The 24,070-nt window shown below is 43.7% G+C and overlaps 1 protein-coding gene across 1 annotated transcript in view; it reads right to left on the reverse strand.

Moving 5' to 3' along the window:
* Positions 1 to 24,070, reverse strand: part of PTPRN (protein tyrosine phosphatase receptor type N) — a 56,399-nt gene that overhangs the window by 19,948 nt on the left and 12,381 nt on the right. The window contains exons 2-8 of the mRNA XM_089520462.1: positions 13,413 to 13,463; positions 12,198 to 12,311; positions 11,415 to 11,520; positions 9,975 to 10,158; positions 1,806 to 2,121; positions 1,486 to 1,569; positions 783 to 820 (exon numbers count right to left, since the gene is read on the reverse strand). Of these exons, the coding sequence (XP_089376588.1) occupies positions 783 to 820; positions 1,486 to 1,569; positions 1,806 to 2,121; positions 9,975 to 10,158; positions 11,415 to 11,520; positions 12,198 to 12,311; positions 13,413 to 13,463 (893 nt within the window). The remainder of the gene's footprint in view (positions 1 to 782; positions 821 to 1,485; positions 1,570 to 1,805; positions 2,122 to 9,974; positions 10,159 to 11,414; positions 11,521 to 12,197; positions 12,312 to 13,412; positions 13,464 to 24,070) is intronic.

Here is a 24,070-nt window from a genome sequence, read left to right on the forward strand (position 1 = left end):
TTTTTTCTATTATAGAATCATAGAATTATCTATTCTGTTAGATAGGGGTGGAAATTACATGCTCTTCTCAGCATTCTTCATGACTGGCTATGGTAGGCCAAATGATTCCCATTCTCACATTACAGTTTGCTGCCTTTAGGGAACCTTCCTGGGCACCCCTATGTTCACAACCCAGAACTTCCCAACTGAGCTGCTGATTTGCAAGGCCTTGACTGATGTCAATACTAACTTTTCCAAAGGGGATTTGGCACTTCTTTATTGTGTGTCTTCAAGTTGTTTCCGATTTTTGGCGATTGTAAGGCAACCCTATTACAGGGTTTTCTTGGCAAATTTGTGCAGATGTGGTTTGCCTTTGCCTCCTTCTGAGGCTGACAGTGTGACTCATCAAGGTTACATACAGTGGTACCCCGGGATACGAAAGCACCGCCTTACGAAATTCCCGGGTTACGAAAAAAAATAATTTAAAAAAACTGTTCCGCGTTACGAAAGTTTTTTCGGGTTACGAAAAAACTTTTGGTGCTTTTCGGCGCTATTTCGCACCAAAAAGCGGCTTTCGCTATTAGCGCCTATGGCAATTCGGCTTGCGAAAGTCTTCCGGGTTACGAAAAGGGCAGCGGAACGAATTAATTTCGTAACCCGGGGGACCACTGTACTGGGTTTCTGTGGCTGAACAGGGAGTTGAACCCTCATCTCCAGCATTATAGTCCCAACACTCAAACCACTATGCCATGCTGACCCTCAATTTGTGACTTTTAAACACATTTAGAAGAAATTGTGCTTACCCGCTTAGATTCCAGGGTCTCTGGTCCAAGCCCACCAGCTGTAGAGAAAATAAGAAAAGGGAGATGCTTAATTTTCAGTAAAAGACATCTGAAAGTTCCAGGCTGACAAACCTTCTGCTTTGAAACTGCTGTTCAGTTGTCCCAGATGTGCAGTGTGGGTAGGTGGTTTTGGTTACAAAATGAGTGGGAAACATGTGACCCTTCTAAGGTTGCTGGAGTCTAGTTACCACTGGTTCTATCTAAACAAATACCACCTTTCCACACACATTCCTATCTGAGTCAGCAGATAGGATCCCTGTGATTCAACATCTGGAAGGGCACGTTTCCCATTTCTGAAGTGAAGAAAAGGAACTTTGTAAAGATTCAACAATATTCCAGCCCCCATCACCACCTCTATTTTATTATTACTTCTTGGTACCAAGGCAAAAGTGCTGATATAGGAAGGCATGTTCCAGACTGAGCCCTAACTCAGTTGTATCTGTGGACTCTATGAAGAAGCAGGGCAATTATTACCATACTTACAGCACACAGCAACTTATCCTTTATCAATGCAAGTGTAGTTCAGAGCTTGCACAATTTTATCTTGTATGCACAACGCAACCCCTCTTCTTTTCCCTTTCCTCCAGTTATAACTATTCCAGCTGTGACTTCTGTCACACATACACACACCTTTTTAGTACTTATATCACCTCACGACATTTACCTGGATATTGTAGGAGTCCGATCATGTCCTGTGGTCTGATCCCATAGCTGGAAAACACTGCCATCAGTCTCTGTACAGCTCTGTCTGTGGGCAGAAAGGAGAAAAAGATGAAGGTGCTGTTACTGCAGGACAGAGCCTGGAGGAGTTACTTTTTTGACTACAATTCCTAGAATACCTCAGCCAGCATGGCTGGGGGAGTTCTAGAAGTTGTGGTCCAAATGGTAATTTTTCCAAGCTGTTTTCCAAACTGAGATGCTCATTGATAAGGTGCATGGGGTGAAGTGTTTCTCAGTGGAATGAAAAAGCAAAGAGAGTCTCACCTGGATCTTCCAGGTGTGTCTGGGACTCTCCTCCAAGTTCAGAGATTTCACCGTAGTCCTGAAGGAGCCCATTGTTCCTGGCACCTTGCCTGTGCTGCCCCCTAGGTCTGGATTTACCAGCCTGCTCTTGGGTCAGGTACAGCGCTCCCAGGTCTTGGAACAGCTGGCCTCCATCCAGTCCCTGCTGTCCTCTATAGGAAGGAGCAGTGCTGGCACCAAACAGGGCCTTAGAAGCAGCAGCTCGGTCCAGGAGAATAGCAGGCTCTGGGTTGTGAATGCTGGGGCTGTCCTGGAAGGTCCCATCAGTGTAGCTGAACTGTAGCAAAAGACCAGAAAAGGCAACAGAGGAGAACATAAGAAAAGCTCCCCTACACTACATCAGGCTATTATTCTACTGTGCTCAGTGCTAACTGGCAATGGCTCTGCAGGGTTTCAGGCAGAATCCTTCCCATCCATACTTGAAGATAGCAATAGAAATAGCACTTACATTTCTATACCACTTAATAGTGTACTCAGCACTCTCTAAGCAGTTTACAACGTGTTAGCCAATAGCCCCCAACAATCTGAGTACTCATTTTACCACCTACGAAAGGATGGAAGGCTGAGTCAACCTGGAGCCTTGCAGCATCAAAATCACAACATTTTGGCTGCAATACTGGCTGCATTAACCACTGCCATGAGATGCTAAGAACTGAACCAGAAACCACCTGCACGCAAAACTCTGGCTCTACCACTGAGTTATGGTCCCTAACTTTAGGAGCACAGGACAGAGAAACAGTAAGTGAATGTGTACATGAATTTCTCTCTGTGTGTGTTTTTTTTAAATGTGTAAAATCTCCAATAAATATACAGTGGAGCCTCAATTTACGTGGGGGATCCATTCCGGATCCCCCTGCATAAAAGAAATATCATGGGACCTCAAGTCCTATTGTTTTCAGTGATGGCACACTCCCACATTCTGAACTGTGTGTGCACAGTGTGTATGCATGCCATTCATTTAATGGGGGTCACCATCTGCATGATGTCAATTCCATGAATGGTGAGCCCACATATGGCATGGGTGCACTGTACATTAAAGTCAGAAATCTGCCTTTCAAAGTACATAATGTTAGTTACTCTTAATGTTGAATAGCATTTGTCTTTACTAGCACTTGTGTTCTGGAGGGAATCCATATCTCAGTATTAGAGCTTGTATGCTAGGGGATCCACATTCAGTTCCTGATAACTCTATTGAAAAAGTTTTGGGGATAGAGCCAGTCAGGATAGACAGAACTAAGCCAGATGGAGCACAATACAATTTCATAGAATTATACAATCTTATAGCTGGAAGGGCCCATAAGGGCATAATTCAACCTCCTGCCATGAAGGAATACACAACTGAAACACTTCTGAAAGAAGCCCATTCATTTTTTCTATATATGGACAGGTTGCATACCTGTAACAGTATTTCTTCAAGTGGTCATCCGCGAATACATACAAATGGGTTGCACTGCGCCTGTGCAGTGTTGTTTAGAACTTCTAGAACCACTGGGCAAAGTAAACTTTGCAACTTTTGGTGGTAGCTCCGCCCATCCCTTATAAGCCCCCTGCGTTCCCACTCTTTCCCCAGTTCCAAAATTTACGCCACATGAGCAACATGAGAATGAGCCAATGAAGAGCAGGACACTGAGGGGAGGATGGGCAGGATATGTATGTATTCGCAGATGACCACTCAAAGAAATACCGTTACAGGTATGCAACCTGTCCTTCTTCTTTGTGGTCTCTGCGAATCATACAAATGGGTTAGACTGACAAGCTTCGGTCAGTGGCGGAGGGAGTGTCATGACACCAAGTAAGGTTCAAAAAGTCTGTGTTTATTATCCACAATAAAGTTATTGAACCAAAAAACTGTGTCAGTTGTTTTTAGTACAGTGGAGCCTCCGCATACGCTGCCTTTTTATAGGCAGCTTTGAGCATAGGCGCTCAAAGCCGCCAGCGCGCGCGGGGCGGAAGGGGCGGCGCGTCCCATTCAATTGAATGGGTGCGCGCACCCATTGCGCCTCGTGCGCCGCCGCGCACGAGCCCCATTGGAAACAATGGGGCTCGAGCATAGGCGGATTTTTTATACACGGAGGGATCCGGAACGGATCCCTCGCGTATAATAAGGTTCCACTGTACTTCAATAAATAGTACTTAACCTGTTCAAGTCAAAGGCACAGAGCAAACATTAGGTCATGCAAGACCTGTATGTAAACCATAGGAATGCTGTAAACCAAGTCAATTCTGGCAAAAAAGACATTCCTTTCAACATGTAAACAAATGAAAAGCAGTGCAATCAATGTAACCCTGAAACCAACACTGCCCTCCCAAAGGCTGCATCCCACTGGGCCCTGGTTTCCAGCCTACAGTTTTTGATGAAAGTTAAGGGCTGGGACCAAACAGCAGCTCTGCAGACATCCTCCAAGGGGACCCCAGTCAGAAAGGCAGAGGATGTTGCTACCGCCCTAGCTGCATGAGACCGAACCCTGGCTGGGAGAGGTCTGCCCAAGAGTTCATAGAAGAGTTGGATGGTACCAGCCACCCATTTGGAAAGCCTCTGCGCAAACACAGGCAGTCCCAACTTTGGTTCCGAGTAGCATTGAAAACGTCTCTCAGAACGGCTCGAACCTGCAGTTCTGTCCAAACAGAAGGCCAAAGCCCTCCGAACATCCAAGGTGTGCAAACGGCATTCGGCATCGGTGGTCGGGTTTGAGGCCAGGGTCAGCAGAACAATGCCTTGACACATGTGGAAGGCAGACACCACCTTAGGCAGGAAGGTAATGTCAGTACGGAGGACAACTTTATCCTTATGGAACCTAAGGAAAGGCTGGTCCCTCCGCAAGGCACAAAGTTTGCCCGCACAATGGGCAGAGGTAATGGCCACAAGAAAGGTTGTCTTCCCAGTCAAGAGTTGCAAGTCCGAAGTGGCCATGGCTTCAAAGGGCTTGGATTGTAGAGCAGACAGCACAGCATCCAAACTCCAAGCAGGTGCCGGTACCGAGACCGGAGGATGAAGGTTGTTGCAACCTTTCAGGAAACTCTTCACAAGTTTATTAAACTGGAAACGGGAACAGATGGCAGAAAGGTAGCACTTAATGGAGGTGAGGCACAGCCCCGCCTCCAAAAGTGCCATCAAGAACTCCAACACCACCGGTGTCGTCACTCGGGGTGGAGTAAGGCCTCTCACGAAGAGGAAATCCAGGAACTTCTTCCATTTGGAAGCGTAGGACTTCTTGGTGGCCAGTTTCTGGACAGCCAATATCACCGTCCGCCCCGAAGGTGGTAGCGAGTCTAAGGCCGGAGCCTCCACGCCACCATCAGCAGGTTGATGATGTCCAGATGTCGAACTTGGCCATCCTGGAGAGTGAGGAGGTCCGGACAGAAGTCTAGGCAGAGAAATTTTCTCCTGGAGAGGTGGAGCAGGGACAGAAACCACGGCTGTCTCGGCCACCAAGAGGGTGATCAGAATGGCATATGAACGGTCCCTTGTCATCTTAGACACAACCCTGGTGATCAGTGGAAATGGAGGGAAGGTGTACAGCATCTCTCCTGACCAAGGGAAGGCGAACGTGTCTCTGAGGGAGTTCTCATTGAGCGCTCGGGAGCAGAACTGGGGACAGTGGCTGTTGAGAGCGGTCACGAAGAGGTCGATCCGGGGAGTTCCCCATGACTGAAGAGGTCATTGACTGTCTCGGGATGGAGCCTCCACTCATGGCGGGTGGTGGAAGATCTGCTGAGCTGGTCGGCCAAGTCGTGCTCCTCTCCTGGCAAGTGAATTGCTTGGAGCAGAATCCCTCTCGGGATGCACCAGTCCCAGATCTGAAGCATGATGTTGAGCAGGGTCCGTGACTTGGTGCCCCCTTTCTTGTTGAGGTAGTACAAGCACTGCCTTGTTGGCAAGGTTCATCTCAAAAGCTCTCAAGGCCTTTTCCACAGCTAGCATCTCCAGAGCATTGATGTGGAGAGACTGTTCTGTGAGAGACCACTTGTCCTTGATGAAGAGGCCTGACATGTGGGCGCCCCAACCTTCCATGGAAGCATCTGTGGTCAGGGTGATCTGAGGCTGCAGAGGAGAAAAAGGCATGCTGACGCAGATGTTCTGGGAGTCGAACCACCAAAAGAGGGAGCGGGTGACGGGTCCCGGAATGGTGAGCCACTTGGACGGAAGGTCCGTCAGTGCATTGAAGGCTGACAGGAACCATGACTGAACGGGCCGAAGCCGCAACCTTGCCCACGGGGTCACGAACGTCGTTGAAGCCATGTGTCCTAGGGCTACCTGGACATCTCTGGCCTTCACCTGTCTGTGGGCGAGGCAAGTCCTGACCAAGGAGCAGAGAGCGTGGAAACTGTCCTGAGGGAGATAGATGATGCAGTCTTCGGAGTCGAGGACGGTGCCAAAGAACTTGATCTTTCTGGTTGGTGAAAGATGAGACTTCTCCAAGTTCACCACAAGTCCGAGGGATGCGAGGAGGGACAGGGCAAAGCTGACATCTCGTTAAAGTTTGTCCATGGAAGGGGTGGCGAAAAGCCAGTCGTCCGGGTATGGAAAGACTCTGGAACCTCTCTGGTGAAGATAAGCAAAGACTGGAGCCATACATTTGGTGAAGACCCTCGGAGCTGTGGAGAGGCCAAAGGGAAGAACACTGTAATGGTACATGTCGGGACCAACAGCAAATGACAGGAACCTTCGGTGACTTTCTTGAATCCCCATGTGGAAGTAGGCATCCTTCAGGTCGATCGTCACGAACCAAAGGCCCTGGTGCAAGAAGGGCAGAATAGAAGCAAGAGTTACCATACGGAACCGACGGTAAACCAAATGGGAGTTGCGGGACCTCAAGTCCAAAATTGGCCTAATGCCCCCATCAGGCTTGCAAACCATGGAATATCTGGAGAAGAAATATGAAGGGACTTGAGAGGAGTCAACAGGTGAGATTGCGCCCTTGTCCAAAAGAGTGCGTACTTTGTTGAGAAAGGTGTCGGGGGGGGGGGGGAGAAATAACAGCTCCAGTTGGAGGAAGCTCTTCGAACTCGAGGGCATAACCCCTACAGACGATGTCAAGGACCCACGAGTCGGAAGTCACAGAGGCCCAGATGTTAATGAAGGGCCTTAGGATGTTACAGAAGGAAGTAGAGGGAGCGTCGGAGCATGCAGGGACCCTTCAGGATCTCTTCTTGCTCTGGTTGGTATCCTGTCTGTGGTTCTTACGATACTGAGCAGGGGGCTGGTGTCGGCCAGAAGAAGAAGAGGACTGGGACGGGTAGCACTGCCTCTGGTGCTCCTGATGCTGGTATGGGCAGTCCTGCTGAAAGGTTCGCTGGCTCTGGCTATACCATTGTCTTTGGCGCTTTCGAAATGGAGTCTGAAAAGGTGTAGACATACCGTGCTTCTTGGCAGCCACCTTCATACGGTACTTGCGGTTCAGCCACTCGTCAGTCTCGCGGTTGAATAGGCCTGTGTTGTTGAAGGGCATGTCTTCGATGGTGGCCTTTGCATTCAGGTTGAGATCCGACAAATGGAGCCAAGAGTGCCTTATAAGGGCAACAGCTGCCACCATGGGCTTGGCTGAGCAGTCCGTGGAGTGATGGGCTGAGGTGATGAGCCAGCTGCCAACAGAATGGGCCTCATCCCTGATCTCTGTGAGGACACGCTGACAGTCTTCCGGAACATCAGGGAAGATGGGCGAGATCTTCTCCATTAAGCACTGTATGTATGCCTCCACACAGGCATTATAGTTGGTGACCTTGAGTCCCAAAACAGAAGAGGAATAGGCCTTCTTTGCTAGGCCATCAACCTTCTTGGCCTCCTGGTCCACAGGAGAAGTGGATATATTAGGAGTAAATGATTGCTGAGATCCTTGTTGTTGATCACAGAATTCTGCTTGGGGTGTGACAGCAGCCAAGAAGATTGAGAAGGAGAAATCCTGTAGAGAGCTTCAATCTTCCTAGTTGCGGGACAGTGAGGCAGGTGCATCCCAAGAGCGCTTGGCTATTTTCTCAAGGGGTGGCAGCAGCGGGATGGAAGGTGGTGTCGGTACCTTACCATGAATCCGTTGAAGATGTGTTCTGCAAAGGTGTGGACGTCATCAGTAGGAGATAAGGCACCTGGCTGAAAGAGTTCCTGCAGGGATTGTGGGGCAACGTCATCTGAGGAGCCTGAGTCAACCTGAGAAGCAGGAGGATCCGTATGATGTGTCTCGTCATGGTCAGATTCTGAAGAGTCAGGAATCAAGTCAACATGAGAACAGTGACGTGTCTGCGTAGCAGTGGCGACAACCAAACGGGGCCTTGAACCTGAAGCAGGGGAAGACACGACAGCCGTTGGTGGTGGAGTGGAATGTGACCTTGAATAGACTTGGGTGTCGAAGGTACAGTGGACCTTGGCACTGGTGGCACAGTGGTTTTGGAGCCCAAGTGACTTTGAACAACCTCTTGACTCATGGAGACAAAGTATCTGCCAGTTTCACTGTCATAGTAGTAATCTGATGAGTCATAGTGGGAGACCCTGGGGGGCTGATGAACCTCCGCCTCATGGACTTGAACTCGAGGGACTGGTGGTGATCGACGATGAGGTAACCGAGGGGCGGTGTCAACATCCTAATCCAAGGGTTGATGGAAGGCCAATGTAGCAGATGGAGAGGCAGCCAAGGCCGAGGTTGGACGGGTACGGGGAGAGAGTGGTACCGACGTATCCCGTCTGGGTACCGAAAGTGAACCATGGTCCTAAGAAGAAGACTGAGCACTGTCTGGGGTCTTGGTACGGCCTTTTTATGTGAAGAGCCATGAGAGGAACCATCCCCAGAATCCAAAGGCCTCTTCCTTGATGAGCCCTGAGGAGAAACATCTCCCACATCCAAGTGCTTGGACCTCTTTTTAGAGGAGGATTTCAAGCTTGAATCCGCAAGGGAGCTCGTATCCTTAGCATGGGCTGAATTCTTTTTGGATCTCAAGTCCTTAGACTTAGCCTTGTCCTTTCTGGAGGACTTCGACTTGGACCTCGACTGATGTGCTCCTTTGGCTCCATCACCCTTCTCAGGGATTGCGGTGGTGGCACTTGGCTCAGTGGAGGAGCTCTGGGCCACAGAACCAGCAGCAGCTGGTACCGACTCCGAGGCAGCAGGTGACGAAGCGGAGCGGGAGGCTGGCTGGGGCTGAAGGGCCCATTCGTACAGATGAGAGTTGTTCCTGGCTTGAGGAGTCAGGGATTTACACAGGGCACAAGCCTTGGGATTGTGGGTCTTGCCAAGGCAAAGAAGGCATGATGAGTGGGGATCCTGCCCGGGGATCTTACCACCATAGATATCGCACTTTTTGAATGGTGCTGGAGACATTGTGAGCCGAATCAAAGTCCTTTAAGCAAAGTCGTTCGATGCACAAAAGGGTCAACAATACACGAGAGGGTCAGATCAAGAATGGTCAAGACGGTCCGTTAGGTCAAAAATCCAGTGAACAAGCAAGAAGCAGAAGCAAAGTTCCTAAAGCAGCTAACGTGGCGGAAAGAAGGAACTGGGGAAAGAGTGGGAACGCAGGGGGCTTATAAGGGATGGGTGGAGCTACCGGCAAAAAGTTGCAAAGTTAACTTTGTCCAGTGATTCTAGAAGTTCCGAACAGCACTGCGCAGGCGCAGTACAAACCATTTGTATGATTCAGAGACCACAAAGTGTGTGTGTGTGTGTGTGTGTGTATGCCCTGTATTTTAATGCAGAGGTAAGAATCAAGCAACCTTGCAAACTGCATTGGACTATAAACCCCAAGTAGCCTTAGCCAGCCTAGCCAGTGTTCTGGAATTTTGGGAGTTGCTGTCCAATATTGTCTGGATGACTGCAGGATTCCCACTCCTGCTTTCATGAAGCTAATGAAGTTGGACTGGATGGCCCTTGTGGTCTCTTCCAACTCTATGATTCTATGGTTCTATTTAAAAAGAACGTAACAAAAAAGGTATTTATTAAATATAGGTGTTGCTGAACCTCATCTGTTGATAGCCACAGGCAATATAGCTAGTGGTAAGAGAGAATGGAAGTTGGGAATCCAGCAACTTCTGAAGGGCCACAAGGTCTCTCATTGCTGTTGCAAATAAAAGTGCTTTATAGAAAAGTCCACATAGATCAGGGCTAGTCTACAAGGTATATGTAGACAGCTTTGCTGAAGATGCACCTGGTGATGAGGGTAGGAAGAGAGGAATGTCTCCTTGTAACCTAGCTCAGGCTGTGAGGCCAACAACAGTTCCAAGTATCGTTGCAAGAGGGCAGGAGGGAGAGGGGGCTGGCGAGCTGCCTGGAGAGAAGCAGGTTCAGATGGCAATGGTGATCTCCTGGGAGCTGGATGCATAGATGGAAGCCTGCAAAGAGAGCAGTCCATAGTGATATGATTTACCATCAGGGATTCATATTTCTCCGTCCAACAACAAACTTTTTTTTGCATGCTACTATGTCATTGCAGCTACAGGTCTAATTCTGTCTTATTCTATGCAACCAACTTCTCTCAGCCCAAAAATTCAGAACTAAAATATGTATTAACTTTGAAGAAATGTTCCAGCTTCAAGAGTTGTGTTCTGATTATTTTACATACTGACAGCATGCTCCTGACTTGATCCATACTGTGTCCTGGCATGATAAATCTGAGACTTTTGAATTGTTTGCCCCCATTTACAGCCCTGATTTTGTCTGAGAGGTCAACACTTGCCATGTGGATTGCCCCAGAGAATCCATTAAAATAAATGGATAATTTTTTGGCAGGCAATGTAAATTGCAAGTGCAGGATAAAGAATGCTGCAAGCAGGGAAAAGGAAAATCTTCCTTAAACTGCCCCACCCCCAATCAGGGTCTCTGTGCTGGCCATTTGTAAGAAAGAAAAATAATAGGTCTTGTGCTCAAGCCAGAATGATGCAGCTAAGCAGGGGTGAACAACTATGGATGGTGCAGAGGCCATTTACTGACACCAACACCCAAACAAAACTAGGGTTACTTTCATTTTCATTTCTGTGTATTTTCATCTATGTTCTGCTTGTTTTGGAAGGGTTTGGGTGATGTGTTCTCACCATTCACTGAGGTTGCCAAGAATGGGGATTTACCAATGTTTGCCCCATAATTTTTTGGGGGGGCAGGATCTGGTGAGCCTCAAAAAAAAACCAAACCCAGGACTATGTAGTGGGCCCTTGGTATCTGCTGGCATTTGGTTCTAGGACCCATACATGAATATCAAAATCTGTGGATGCTCAAGTCCTATTAAACAAATTGGCATAGTAAAATGGTGTCCATTATATAAAATGGCAAAAATCAAAGGCATGCTTTCTGGATTTTTTTTGGGGTGGTGGTGGTGGAATATTTTAAAGCTGTAGATGGTGGAATCCACAGATAAAGGATCCATGGATAAGGAGGGTTGATTGTATGCGGCCCGTGGGCTACAGTTTCTCCATTGTGGAGATAAAATATAATTTGCTGTTTTCCAAGAGTTAATGGGTGGCTGTCATCTAGAAAGCAAAGTAGTTGTTTTCTCTCCAGTAAGCATCCTCCTCCTCATTCTGACCAGCAGTTATATGTTATAAAGCTGACAACAGCTAACTCCATGAATCCTACATAAAGCTGCTCACCCTACCTGTTCTCAGCCACTGACTCCCATGAATGTGGGAGGTGAAGCTTAGGGATGCGTTCCATTTCCCGGGAGATCACGTACTGGGTAAGGTCATCCTGCCATGACAATCCTATCATGAACATGTCAAACCAAAGACAAGAAGAGTATGGTCACAAAAGCCAAGCACTGGACCCAATGCTAGAAGGAAACTGGGAGGAAGCTAAACTCAGAAGCATGACAACTCCAAAAACATTTTAACAAAGGATACCCCACCACCACCACCACCAAGGTAAAAAACAGGGATGAGAATAATGTTGCTGATCTGCAGCTCTCAGAATTCCTCACCATTACATATGTTATCCAGAATTGATAGGACTTGCAGTCCAACATTTAGAGGCATATGTTTTTTCTCACTCTTGGTATGAAATATAGGAACAGAATTTAGCAGGAATGGATTGCAAAACACAGGTACAGTCTGGGCCTATCTGGGATATACCTAAAGACTGACTGTGTAACTTTGGATCATTCACAATCTCTCTCTCTGAGTCTGGCCTAGTTTACAAGGTGGTAGTGAAGAAAAAGCGTGAAGGAGGAGGGCTATGTATGACCCTTTGAGCTCACGGGAAGACAGGCAGGATATAACTGTACCAAACAAAGAAGCAAATAAACGAAACTAAAGTGTTCAAGCAATGTTTCCAGGGCTACAAGAAGGGACATAAGAGTGCTCTTAATCCTCTTTGATTTTGTGTAGAGTTGGCCCATTTCCCATCCTGTTTACTCCTTCTTCCCAGCCTCATGGACTCTTACCTTCTGCCAAGAGATGCCGGAGCACATCCTGCAGACGCTGGAGCACAGGTACGGTGACCTGGAAGTAAGGCCGATCTTGCTGCGAACTTTCCTGGCACTGACCAAACAAGCCATCTGCAAGTACAACATGGCCACAGGATGGGCTGCCACAAAGCCCAAGGTGGCAAGTGGTGTGGAGAGGGGAGAGGAAAAGGGACACAGAATAACGAACTGCCAGGCATGCTAGTAATTAGCAGGCTGGCACACAGCTAATGATGACTTCAGAATAAGTATGGAAGATACTAAGAGCATAAAATGGCTTGAAAAATATTGCACAAGGAAGATATATGTACTGGCTTGACTCTGAAATCCTATGTGCTTTTCTTAGAGAAAACCACCATGAATTTAGTCAGATGTACTTCCAAGTAAGCATGTGCCTGATTACACTATGAGACACAAGAAAAGGAAAATAATTTATTTGTGGAGAGATAAATAATCAGCTGCCCCACCTACATAGGGGACTAACAATAATGTATATTCCTCTAGTTAATCTGAAAGACTGACTGCAATATCAAGAAGTATCCTAAAAACATATGCCTGCATGGAAAGAGGCAAGCCCTACCCTTAGTCTAGACTAGAGCTTTTAAAAAATACACTTGGAACTTTAACTCCCAGAATCCCCCAGACAAGCAGAGACAGATTTCTTGGTGGCTATTTTCAGGTTACAGAACTCCTTGCCAATGCAGGCTGGGCTGGCTCCCTCTCTGCTGTCCTAAAGGTAGACTTTTTGCAACCAACCTGCTGCTGTGAAAAGAGAATTCAACACTGGGGGGGGGGGGGGACCTTTACCTCCCCCCCCCCCAATGTTTTATATCATGGTTTTATATATTTTTTTGTTGTTTTGATATGGTCAAATAGATAACTGAATTGTATCTTTTGTTTAAAAAATTGCCTTTGGTCCCAAGTATTGGAAAATAGGTGGAATCTAAAAATTAACCCTCAATCTTTCCCAAGCGCTCTATTTCTATGGTAGAAGAGCTTCCAGACCAGATCCTGCTGCTGACATTACTGTCCCGTTCTTCCCTTCACAATGTAAAATGTATATCATAACAAAATGAGGAAAGGCAGCTTATATTACATCCCAGTAATAGTCAGAGACCTTTTATTTTTTGCTCCCACTGGTATAAAATCTCTCTAATAGCCATCCACCCACACAACCATCCCAAGTTCATTCACCTTGCACACAGACTTCCTCTTGGGAACACAGTCTTCTATCAAACAGGCAGCCTGGAAAAGAAAGAAAGAGAGAGAGAGGGGGGGGGGGGATGTGTCAGAGTTCCCCCAGACAGAGAAATAATTAATTCATAGAGGAGATGACCCATGTGCTATTATATCGGCTGGGTCCCTGTGGCTATTATAATGATGCTTTAACCAGGGCAGGGCTCATAACTCAAAGTGCTGAAAATGTACTGCAGACTGCACCAGTCTTTCAACTATGGGAAATCCCTTATATGCACATTTATCAGACTTGAGTAGCACATGGCATTCATGGAAAGAACTGTGAGGCTCTGGCTTGCCAGCTAAACTTAAATATTTCACTACCTATTTGATGCACACCAAGTTTTAGCAAAGTTACTGTTCCAGAATTTCTTAGCTGCAAAAACAGCCACACAGATTCAACACACTGAAAAGTCACATTGATTCCAACAACTGTTGAATGGTTAAATCAAGATATAAAACAGTGCAGAAATGGTCATGTGAACCAGCAGACAGAAGAAATGGATTTGCAGGCTGCTGCCACACTGCAGAATTAGTGCAGTTTGACAATGCTTTAACTGTCATGGCTCCACCCTATGGAATCCTGGGACTTATAGTTTGTTGTGGTACTAGAGCTCTCTGGCAGAGAAAGTTAAATATCTCACAAAACTACAAATCCCAGAATTTCATAGCATTGAGCCATGGCAGTTAAAGTGGTGTCAAACTGCATCAATTCTGCAGTGTAGACGCAGCCCTATTCTAGTTACACTACTGATACAAAATGAGGAAGCAGGAAATTATATAGTATGTTTCTAACTTCATGCAGGCAATATAAGTATTGAAAATAACTCAGCTATGAAAAAGGAAATAAGTGATAGATTTTTGAATGATTTAATATTTAAAAACCAAAAAGAATAAAAATATCTCACCAATCCAGAAAGTCCAAATGACCTAGTAACTGGCCTAGAAGTTATATAGAAATGCTTCTCCATTATAGCAGGGGAGAAGAAAACTGACTCTTGGATCAAATCTGTCTTGCAGAAGACCCAGAGGAGGCTACTACTTCTCTCAGCTGATGAGAAGAGTGGGGCAAGGAGGATCCATATGTAATCTTTGGCTGCTTTGGAAATGTGATCCTCACCCATTACTGGCATGAGAGATTCTGCTTGCTTGTCTGAAACAAATACAGGACAAAATAGTTTTCCATCTCTGTGTTACATACTCATTCAAAAGCTGATCCTGCAGAGAATATGAACAGGATAGTTGAAGTAACTGAGAAATAGTTCACCCCCAAGCCCTGATCAGTCTTTGAGTTTTATGGATTTTCAAAGAGAAGGAACTAAAGCTACACCTATCAGAAGCCACAAATGACACACTGGTATAAACAGAGATTTCAGATATCTGGGAGGCACAGGGTGAAGCAGTATTCAAAATAAAGGAAGGATGGCAAGAAGGAAGATAATCACTGTAGATCTAAGCCAGTGCTTCACCAGACCTGTCCAGTCAACTTCACCAAACATATTTTTTAAAAAGTAGTCCTTGACTGTATAACCAGATCAAACTCCATGAAGTCTGTCTTTTCACAGGACAAATAATGGCAATAATTAAGAGAACTCCAAGTCCAGTTGTGGCCTCCTAAAGTCCATGGACTGTATCTTAAGATAACTTAGGGAAGTTTGAGTTAGCAAATTCCTCGCCTCTCTTCTCCCCTGCAACCACCTACCCTGCCCAGATGCCCCAGAACATTCAGGAATTTCTGAACAGGGCAGGAAGGTGGGATGACCTGTGGCTCACAAGAATGTGTTTATGGTGGGAATGAGACAGCAAAAGAGATGGGGAGCTTTCCATCATCCTTAGCTTACATTTGGCTCCAAGCCTGATTTGGGACTATATTCCATAGCTCACCCCAAATTGTTGAGAAAGGCTTCCTCAGGCCCCAGGACAAACTGTTTTGAGAGTAGGGGCACAAGTGGCTGCAGGCGGAGAGGAAAAAGATTTGGATTTTTCTCCTGTGAACCACTCTAAGTTATCTCAAGTGGGTCAAATCCCAATTGCTCAGTTAAACATTTTCCAGGCCAGGCCAATCTTAGAAATTGGTTGGCCAACTTCCTAGCTGACAAGAAAAGGGTCCAAAATTATAAGATCAACAAACTGCTAAAGGCACCAGGACTTTTATCTTAATCAAATGCTGCTGGACTCTGGCTCCCATCATCACAGGTCAACAATGGCTGTCCAACAACATCTGGAGCTGGAGTCCAACAACATCTGACAGGCCACAGGTTTCCTATCCCTGAACTAAACTACTTCATGCTTAGGGGCTCAAGGCTGAGAGATTAGTTCCTCACCATCTACTTGCCAGAAACTTGAATAGCAGCTTTAACCTACCCATCCTCTAAAACAGCCAGAAGAATTCCATATTTAACACTGGCTCCGTCTGAACAGTTTCTTACATACCTAAGGTTTGACAAAACATGGAACTCAGCATTGTTTTGGTCATTGCATTTCATAAAAGATATTTTTGATCTGGGTAAAAAGGGCAATTAAAATAAACAAAACCAACAAAGCATCTTGTAGCACCTTAAAGACTAACAAGTTTGAGTTGGCGTAAGTTTCTGTAGATTGTAGCCCACTTTATCAGATCCATGTAGTGTAAAATAAACACAAGGATGGAGTGAATTCCCTATAACCAAAGATTACATTCATGGAACTCTTCACCTTAGAAAAATAAGTAAGTAAAGCAGGATATAATAACTGTGTATGAAATGACTCATGGTGTGGATAACAGGATAATAAGATTTTCTTCCTGTCTCATAATGAAACTAAATGGTGTGAGATTCAGGATGGATAAAAACAAAGATAAGAGAATGAGGCTATTAGTCATATTTATATATTCTCTTGAAGGTATAGACCTCTCAGCACCAGTTGCTGAGGAACAGGCTACTGTGCTCACACTCAACTTGTTGGCTTCCCGCAAACATCTCTTTGATCACAGGGGAGATAAAATACTGGACTAAACAAGTCTTCGGTCTCATTCAGCATCAGGGCTTTTCATATGTTTAGATATAATGTCAAAGGACACTGGTTTATCAGGGCTATGTTTCATCGCCAGGAATTGTCCCAGAGCATTCAGCAACAGTACTGATTTTTTAAAAAAACAAATAAAAAACCAGGCATCTAAGATTCTTTGAAAACAGGGTGTTCCAATGTCACATCAAAAATTAAGATCTGTGGAAACATTCAAATGCCTCATTGTGACTGATCCAATAGGAAATGCAAATGAAAATGCAAGGGAAGTATCAGAGAAACTGTCCATAACATCACCATCAGAAGGAACAAGAAAATCCAGTGCATGTTCATTCCCCTGCCATTCAGCATTACTTTGAAGACACTACTTGGGAATTTAAAAATGCATGTGGCAATAATAACCACCACTGTCTAAAAGCACCCAAAGTAATTTAAGTTTTCAAAATTAGTCTCCATCTCAGTAAATCAAGTAACTCTTAGGGTCTCCTCTCCAATCTACCTACTGCTACACAGCCCTGAACTAGAAAGTAACTGTAGGCTGAAGCCTGTTGTTCTCTGGCTTCTAAACTGCTGATGGATGAATGCTCTGTGTGGGTAATAACTGCAGTTCTGCTCTCCACCGGCTTCTCTAATCCAGTTCATAAACTCTCCCTGCAGTCGCCTTGGTCTCTTTTGTCTCTCAGATCTTCTGTTCTGCCTTGAGTTTTCACAAAATTCATCTCAGAATCTCCTATGGCAACTCCTCAGGGAAAAAAGAGCTCTCTATCAGATAACTGGGCAAAGTACAACCTACGGCCTGCAGACAGCCCCCCCCCCTCCCTTTATGATCTTGAGTGCTATTTAGTCAAAATGCCTCCTGTGCTCTGTAGGAGATGGGAGGGAAATTTCACCATGCTTTTGGGGGTGAGCTTCTCATGTGCTGTTTTAAGATGGCAGGAAGGCTTTTTGTCAAAATCATAAGTGACTTCCATGATTTAGCAAGGACTCTTTCTGGTTTAAAAATGTATCTAGGTCTAAGACAGTCTACTGGAAAACAAAAACACAGTGGATTTTTCTCCTAGAGTGTGCAAGGTAGTGCTTGAGATTTTTAAAAAATGCTGAAGTGGGGAACAGCCTTCTGGTCCAGTGAAGGGCATATGCAGCCCCCAAAGCTTAGACAGCTGCTCACCTCTGCTTTATCTAGTTACATAATGTAAAAATACATTTCTCAATCCACATAACTACAATTTTAGGTCACTGAGAGCAACTGACAGCAAAATAGTTTAGTATCAGGATCCTCCATTCAGTAATCCGGCAATGATCTGTCCTCTAGATATTTTGGATTACAACTTCTACCAGCCCCAACCAACATTGCAAATAGCTGGGGATAAGAAGTGTTGTCGCCCAAACCACTGAGAGAATGCTGCATTGTGGAAATCCCTGGCCTAGGGAGCTTATTTTTCAGGTGATTCTACCACTTTTCCAAAATGAAAGAAAAAGAGAAACAACCCTGTGCTTGGAATGTCATGTCAGGTGGAATGGAAAACAGACTCTGGCTACTTACCTGATCGTGATGTAGTCAGAGAACTGAACATTAAGTGGATTCTGAGCAGCCCAGGGGGAATATCCTCAGCCTATGGAAGCACCAAACACAGTTGCTTCCACAAATCTCTTAGTAAACCACTGTTTTTAATCAAAAAGTTAGACCTATTCAAAAGTGCTGTTTTATTCAGCAACTGTATCTTAAACAACAGCTTCTTTTGTCCTTGTGTCTTCTGTTTTACAACAGCAAATTAAATTGCTTCCAGTTCCATTGTTATGGAAATCCTGAACTGCCCTTGATTAGTCAATTCTTGTTTGCTTCAGAAGGCCAAGGAGGAGATTTAATTATTTGTTTCCTCTTGGCAGCCAGAACAACTGTTTATTAATTTATTTAATCTTTTTTGGGGACCACAACTGGGAAATGACATTCACATTTAAATATTTTTTAAAAATAAAAATTAATGAGAAATTAAACGGAATTCAGGAAGGCCATAGAGACAGTCACTAGACTGAACAGGAAGTAACTAGCTAGGTAGGGACTGATCAAGTGATATATACACATGAAAGAAGTGTAATGGGTATGGCTGCTGACACCAAGCAGATAGGTTCCAGAATTCTTGTCAGTATTAGCTTGACAGTTCAAGGTTGGAAAGAGGCCTGAGGCTGAGAACTGACCAGTAGAGTAAACTCAGCTGTTGACAATTAGTTCATAAGTTATCAAGTCTACTAGGATGTGAGATGCAGCACATCTGAATAGTTTAGTTTGGTTGCTTCTCTCCCGAGGGATCCATCTTTCAGTCCCCCCACCTGAGGCAGCAATGTACTCCATCCCAGGATACCAATGTTGGGGGTCAAGAGTGTTGCCCTTGGATAGAATTCATAGTTTAGGAGCCCAGCTCTACCACTTGCTCCAAGGGGATGCTAGAACACATCAACTAAGCGATAATGATGTTTCCTCTGCTGTAGACCTCTGGCAGCATCTGTTATTGTTGTAGTCAACTTTATTTGTGCCTTGACTTTCCCCAAAACTGGGACTCAAGGTGGATTGCAAATTAAAATACTATACAGCTAAAACATACAAAAGATCAACACTAAAATGAAATTATCAACAACATTGGGAAACAATTTAAAATATGCAGGTAAAATTCAGAGATTATAGACATGTTAGTCTAGAATATCATTATGCAAAAAGGGATCTTGTAGCACCTTTGAGACTAACTGTGCAAAAGAAGATGTAGCATAAGCTTTTGTAGATTTAGTCTACTTCCTCAGATGGCGTAGAGTTGCCATCTGAAGGCACACAACAACATTTGAAGGCACACAATAACAAATGTTTCTGTTTTCAATACCAAATCAAGTCTTGGGGAGATTTGGAACTGTACTTGTTCCAGCTCAGAACAAGTAGGACAGGCTCTTTTTATATATAACATAAATTAATTACTACATATGAAAGTTGTGCAAGATAGAAAACACTGGAATGTTACATTTTGAGCAGAATGTTACCTGGATTCTGTATAAACGCGGATAGAATTAACACTATTTTCAACAGATAGTGCTGAAGAAATTCTGTTGCTGAGCAAAGAGCCAGACAGGAGCTGACTGCAAGGAACTAACCATGGTTCTGAAACCTACTAGCTGCTACAGTTGGAATTAGGAAGGGCTGTCCAGTTAGATTCCCTTTTCACAAAAAGCAGGAATGCACAAACACACAAAACAGCAGCTAGACAGCAACTGGTATATATATGGAACAACATTTTCTTCTTTCATTTTCTTCTTATCACTGATTTCAACAAAAAGATTAACAGTAGAAAAAAATAAGTACCGGTATGTGATTATAAGCAAGACAAAATAGCTATGCAGTGTCTTAATGGAGTGTTTTAAGTGAAAACCAAATCAAAGAGTTACCAAAGTGGTTTCACAGAACAGGAAATAAGGAGACACAATTAGGACTAAAACAGGCAGTTAAAGTTTCTGTTATGTTTTCATTCAATATTTTTCTGTCCCAACCCCACCAACAGTGGAAACATTTTCTAAGGTTTGAAATATGGTACTTGCTAATAGCAGTCAAAAGGTAGACGTAGAAGGAAGTACAGAAACTGTGAAAGCTCCCTCAGGGATGACTGGTGTTTTATGGAACAGATGTCTGCCTTATGTATGCTGATATCTTCGAGCAAAGACCATAAAACATGAAGGAGAGACTCTTATCTCTATAGACACAGGGAGAGATAGTGGGTTATATGCCAGAGCTCCAGCTGGACACAGTTCCCTCCAGGGTATCCATCACTTGTTTACAGGTGCAAACACTTCCTTCACACTTTATGGAATTCATCAAACAAATGCTGGCATATCGCTGACAGACATGTTTACTGCATAAAATGTGAATGAGCCCTTACAGGACTCCAAATATGGGACAGTGGAGGAGGTATAGATCATCAATCCAACACAGATGCCATTTGTTGGTGGTGATGAAACAGACAATTGCCAGAACTGACACTTGGCATGTTGCTGAGGATTCTGGTATTTGCAGTCAAAAAGGTAAGATTTTTAAATTCTGATTTGTACTCATATAAACTAGGCTTTGTCTTCCCAAATCTTTGAGATGTTCCTCCCACATTTTTAATGTATTTATATCTTAGTCTCTGAATCAGGTGAACAGGTTCTTTTCAGCAAAATTCACAAAAGTTTCACCAAAGGTCTAGACTTCTCTTTATTATAAACCTTATCTGGCTCCCATAATCGCCCATGAACGACTTGTGAAGGCCTGCTTATTTAACAAGACATTTAGGGATTGTTGCTTTTAAAACTAAAAGTTATGTCTTGAATTTTTCTCTCTTCCTTTTGTGCTCCCTAACAGTTCCTTTAATTTAAAATCTTGCTGCTGTTTTTAATCATGATTTTATTGCCATTTTATGTACATCTACCTGCTACATCTCATGCACTACCTTAAGTGTTTTTGTCAGAGAAGAGAGACAAAATGAAAACATTGAAAAATTATTCAATCAACAAAATTACAAGGGGGCAAACATGGAAAAAATCCAAAATATACAAGAGCAGCCAATTGAAACTAATATACAAAATGATGGATCATAAGTAGAGAGCCAGCATGTTGTAGTGATTTGAGTGTTGGATTGCTACTTTGGAGACCAGGGTTTAATTCTTAGGAAAAAGTGGAGAGAAGAAAAGCCATGTATACTGCCAGGGGCTCATTGGGAGAAGGGCAGGTTGCAACTGTAGCGTATAAATAATGCTGAAGAGATTTGTGACAGCCAGACAAATTGTGACCACACTAGCCTTATTTCAAATGCAAGGAAGGTATTTCGTTAGCAACGTGTTCTCAATAATTCAAACACTCTTAAGAAGAGTCTTATTAGACAAGAGTTCAGCAACCTGAGTAAAGCTTATTGAATGATTAATAATGTTGCCCAGGACTAGACAGATAATTTATTAAGAATCACGTTCCTTACTCCTCCAATGTGAGGCACTAGAATCAGTAGGTAGAATTTACAGGGATGGACATTTTGGCTGAATATTAGGAGAAATTTCCTAATAATGAGAGCTGTTAAACAGTGGGAAAAGCTGGTTTGGGCTATGTTGGACTCTGCTTCTTCAAAAGTCTTTAATCAGAGGCCAATTAATGGAAAGATATTGGTGATATGTCTGCAAGCATGTGCAAAACTCAACATCACAATGAAAAAAAAATCAAGATGAAAGGAATAGCTAATGTTCCATTTATTCCTTGAGTTCAAGGCCAAGCAGAAATGCACACATCTGAATTAGCCCTCTCCCCTCTCTGCACTTGGGCACAAAGCTCCAAAGACTAGACTATGGTTTGTCAGGATAAATCTCCTTAAACCAGTCAAAATGGTGGTATTTTAAAAATTACCTTACAAATAATAAGCACTTAAAACATTAGGTATGGTGCTTAAAATAGAGAACTGAACTTGCAAAAATCATGGCAAAAATGTTTAAGGGCAGACAAGATACCCTTAACTCTAGCTGCAAAACTTTACAGCTGGAAGAAATACTTAATGTAACCTGCCATGGATTATGAATACAGATGATCAAGGACTATATGTAGGTAAGTCATACCTCTTCATAAGAACTGCACAATCTGCAAAATGTGAGTATGCAGCAAGACAGTTTCTCTGGGAAGATAGACCATCTGTTCTAAAGGTAGCTCTTATCCTACAGTTTGGGCCCAACCTGGCCCTTCTTTGTAAAACACACCTTCTGGATCAATACAAATTCAGAAATTACAGTACTTTATCATTTGTCAAACAATTCAAGATCTAGTGAAACTACCTTTTTTTAATGGGCACATTTTGGAAATTTCCATTTAGGTCAGTCAATTCAGCTCATGTGTCTTATAGTGCTTCCTTTTTCAGTTTTCTGTCAAGACAATTGTCACATTTTCCATTCACATTACATTTTTTAGGACTGGAGTGTGGCTTTGGTGCGGCTTCCGGCCTCTTAGGATGCATACAGCATACCTCCAAAGTGACCTGAAGGAGCTTTATTTTGGCTTGTCTGTTCAGGCCCTATATTACAATGAAAAGGGCTGCAATCAAGCTTGAGCAATAAAATGCCATAATCCCATTTGTAGCCTAACAGATCCACTGACTTCAGGATTCCCTCCTTCCTGAAACTTTATAATAAACCTACTTTTGAGCACTTACCTGAAAATGAAGCAGATACAGTTCTGTAATAAAACCAGCTTTTTATAACTGTCCCAAGGGACCTATCTTATAGTTCAAGAACCCAAGAGTTAGTCTATCCTCATTAGTATTAAAAGCTCTTCCAGAGTGGCTCTGTAAATGACAAGCAATGTAAATTTATTTTATCTTGTTACTTCTAGGCATTTCTACCTCTTTTCTATCATGAAATAATCTAGCAGTGACGAATCACACAGAGAAGTCTCTGGAACTGTGGAAGATTGTTTGGTATTCCCAATGTTCCAGTATATAAAAAAGTAAGACAAGCTAATGCTACGGCTATCAGGACTGGAGAGACCCCCTAAGATGCCTGTCTAAAATCCCTCAGGAGAGATTTAGAATTTATGGAAATGAGATATAGGCAAACAATGCTCCCAACTCTGGGGGAGGGGAGAGAAAGGAGAACGATTTCCCCCCACAAAAAAATTAGCACTCTTTACATATTGAAAGTGACCTTGTTACTTGAGAAACATCAAATGTAATATATATTACTTAGTTTGGCATAAAATTATGTTAGGTATATTAAAAGTACATTTTATTCAGGCATCACTTACACACTGAATTTACCTTTTCATTTTTAAAATTCATCATAATTATGATTTTTAAATTACCTATGGACCTACATGGTCCTGTACTGTGAAAAAACTGTAAAAAAACGAGTAGGTCCCTCTTTTGTTTTGCCAGTTTATGGGGAATGGGGAGACGAATAAAAATAAGCAAACTTCAAAATAGTAAAACAAAGGATATTTTCCCCTTTGCTAGCCCTAGAATCATAGAGTTGGAAGAGACCGCAAGGGCCATCCAGTCCAACCCCCGCCATGCAGGAAATCACAATCAAAGCATCCCCGACAGATGGCCATCCAGCCTCTGTCTGAAGACCTCTAAGGAAGGAGACTCCGCCCTCCTCAATAAAGCACTCATTCCCATGAAAAGGAGTAAGAAAAGTGAAACAAGACCAGAAATTACCATGATCCTGATTCTGTGCACAGGCTCACATACAAGCTTTCCTTATATAGTTTTCAGAAATAATGCTGGGACAGTAAATATGTGAACACCCTGTCTGAAATATGTTATTCATAATTTTAAAAGAAAATATTCCATAATCCATTTTTTTTAAAAGCCAAGGAAACAAAGACGTCAGGGAGTGAAAATAGAAAAAACATTGTCTCCCCAAATGTTTTCAGTTTTTTCCTCTAGGCTTTCAGATATCTACTTATCAATCCATAAGAAAACATAGCCCATAACATCAATTGCCTCTATGGTGGGTTTGAAGCCTATTGGGGAGGAAAAATTCCAACACAGCTAAATATCTTGGGATTTTCACATCAGTTCATTTATAACACAATAGAAATGTAGAAGAAAGCAAACCAGATTAACGAA

The sequence above is a fragment of the Sceloporus occidentalis genome, unplaced genomic scaffold (genome assembly GCF_023333645.1).
Source record: "Sceloporus occidentalis isolate IW3139 unplaced genomic scaffold, rSceOcc1.0.p SCAF_4, whole genome shotgun sequence".
In the NCBI taxonomy this organism is placed as follows: Eukaryota; Metazoa; Chordata; class Lepidosauria; order Squamata; family Phrynosomatidae; genus Sceloporus; species Sceloporus occidentalis.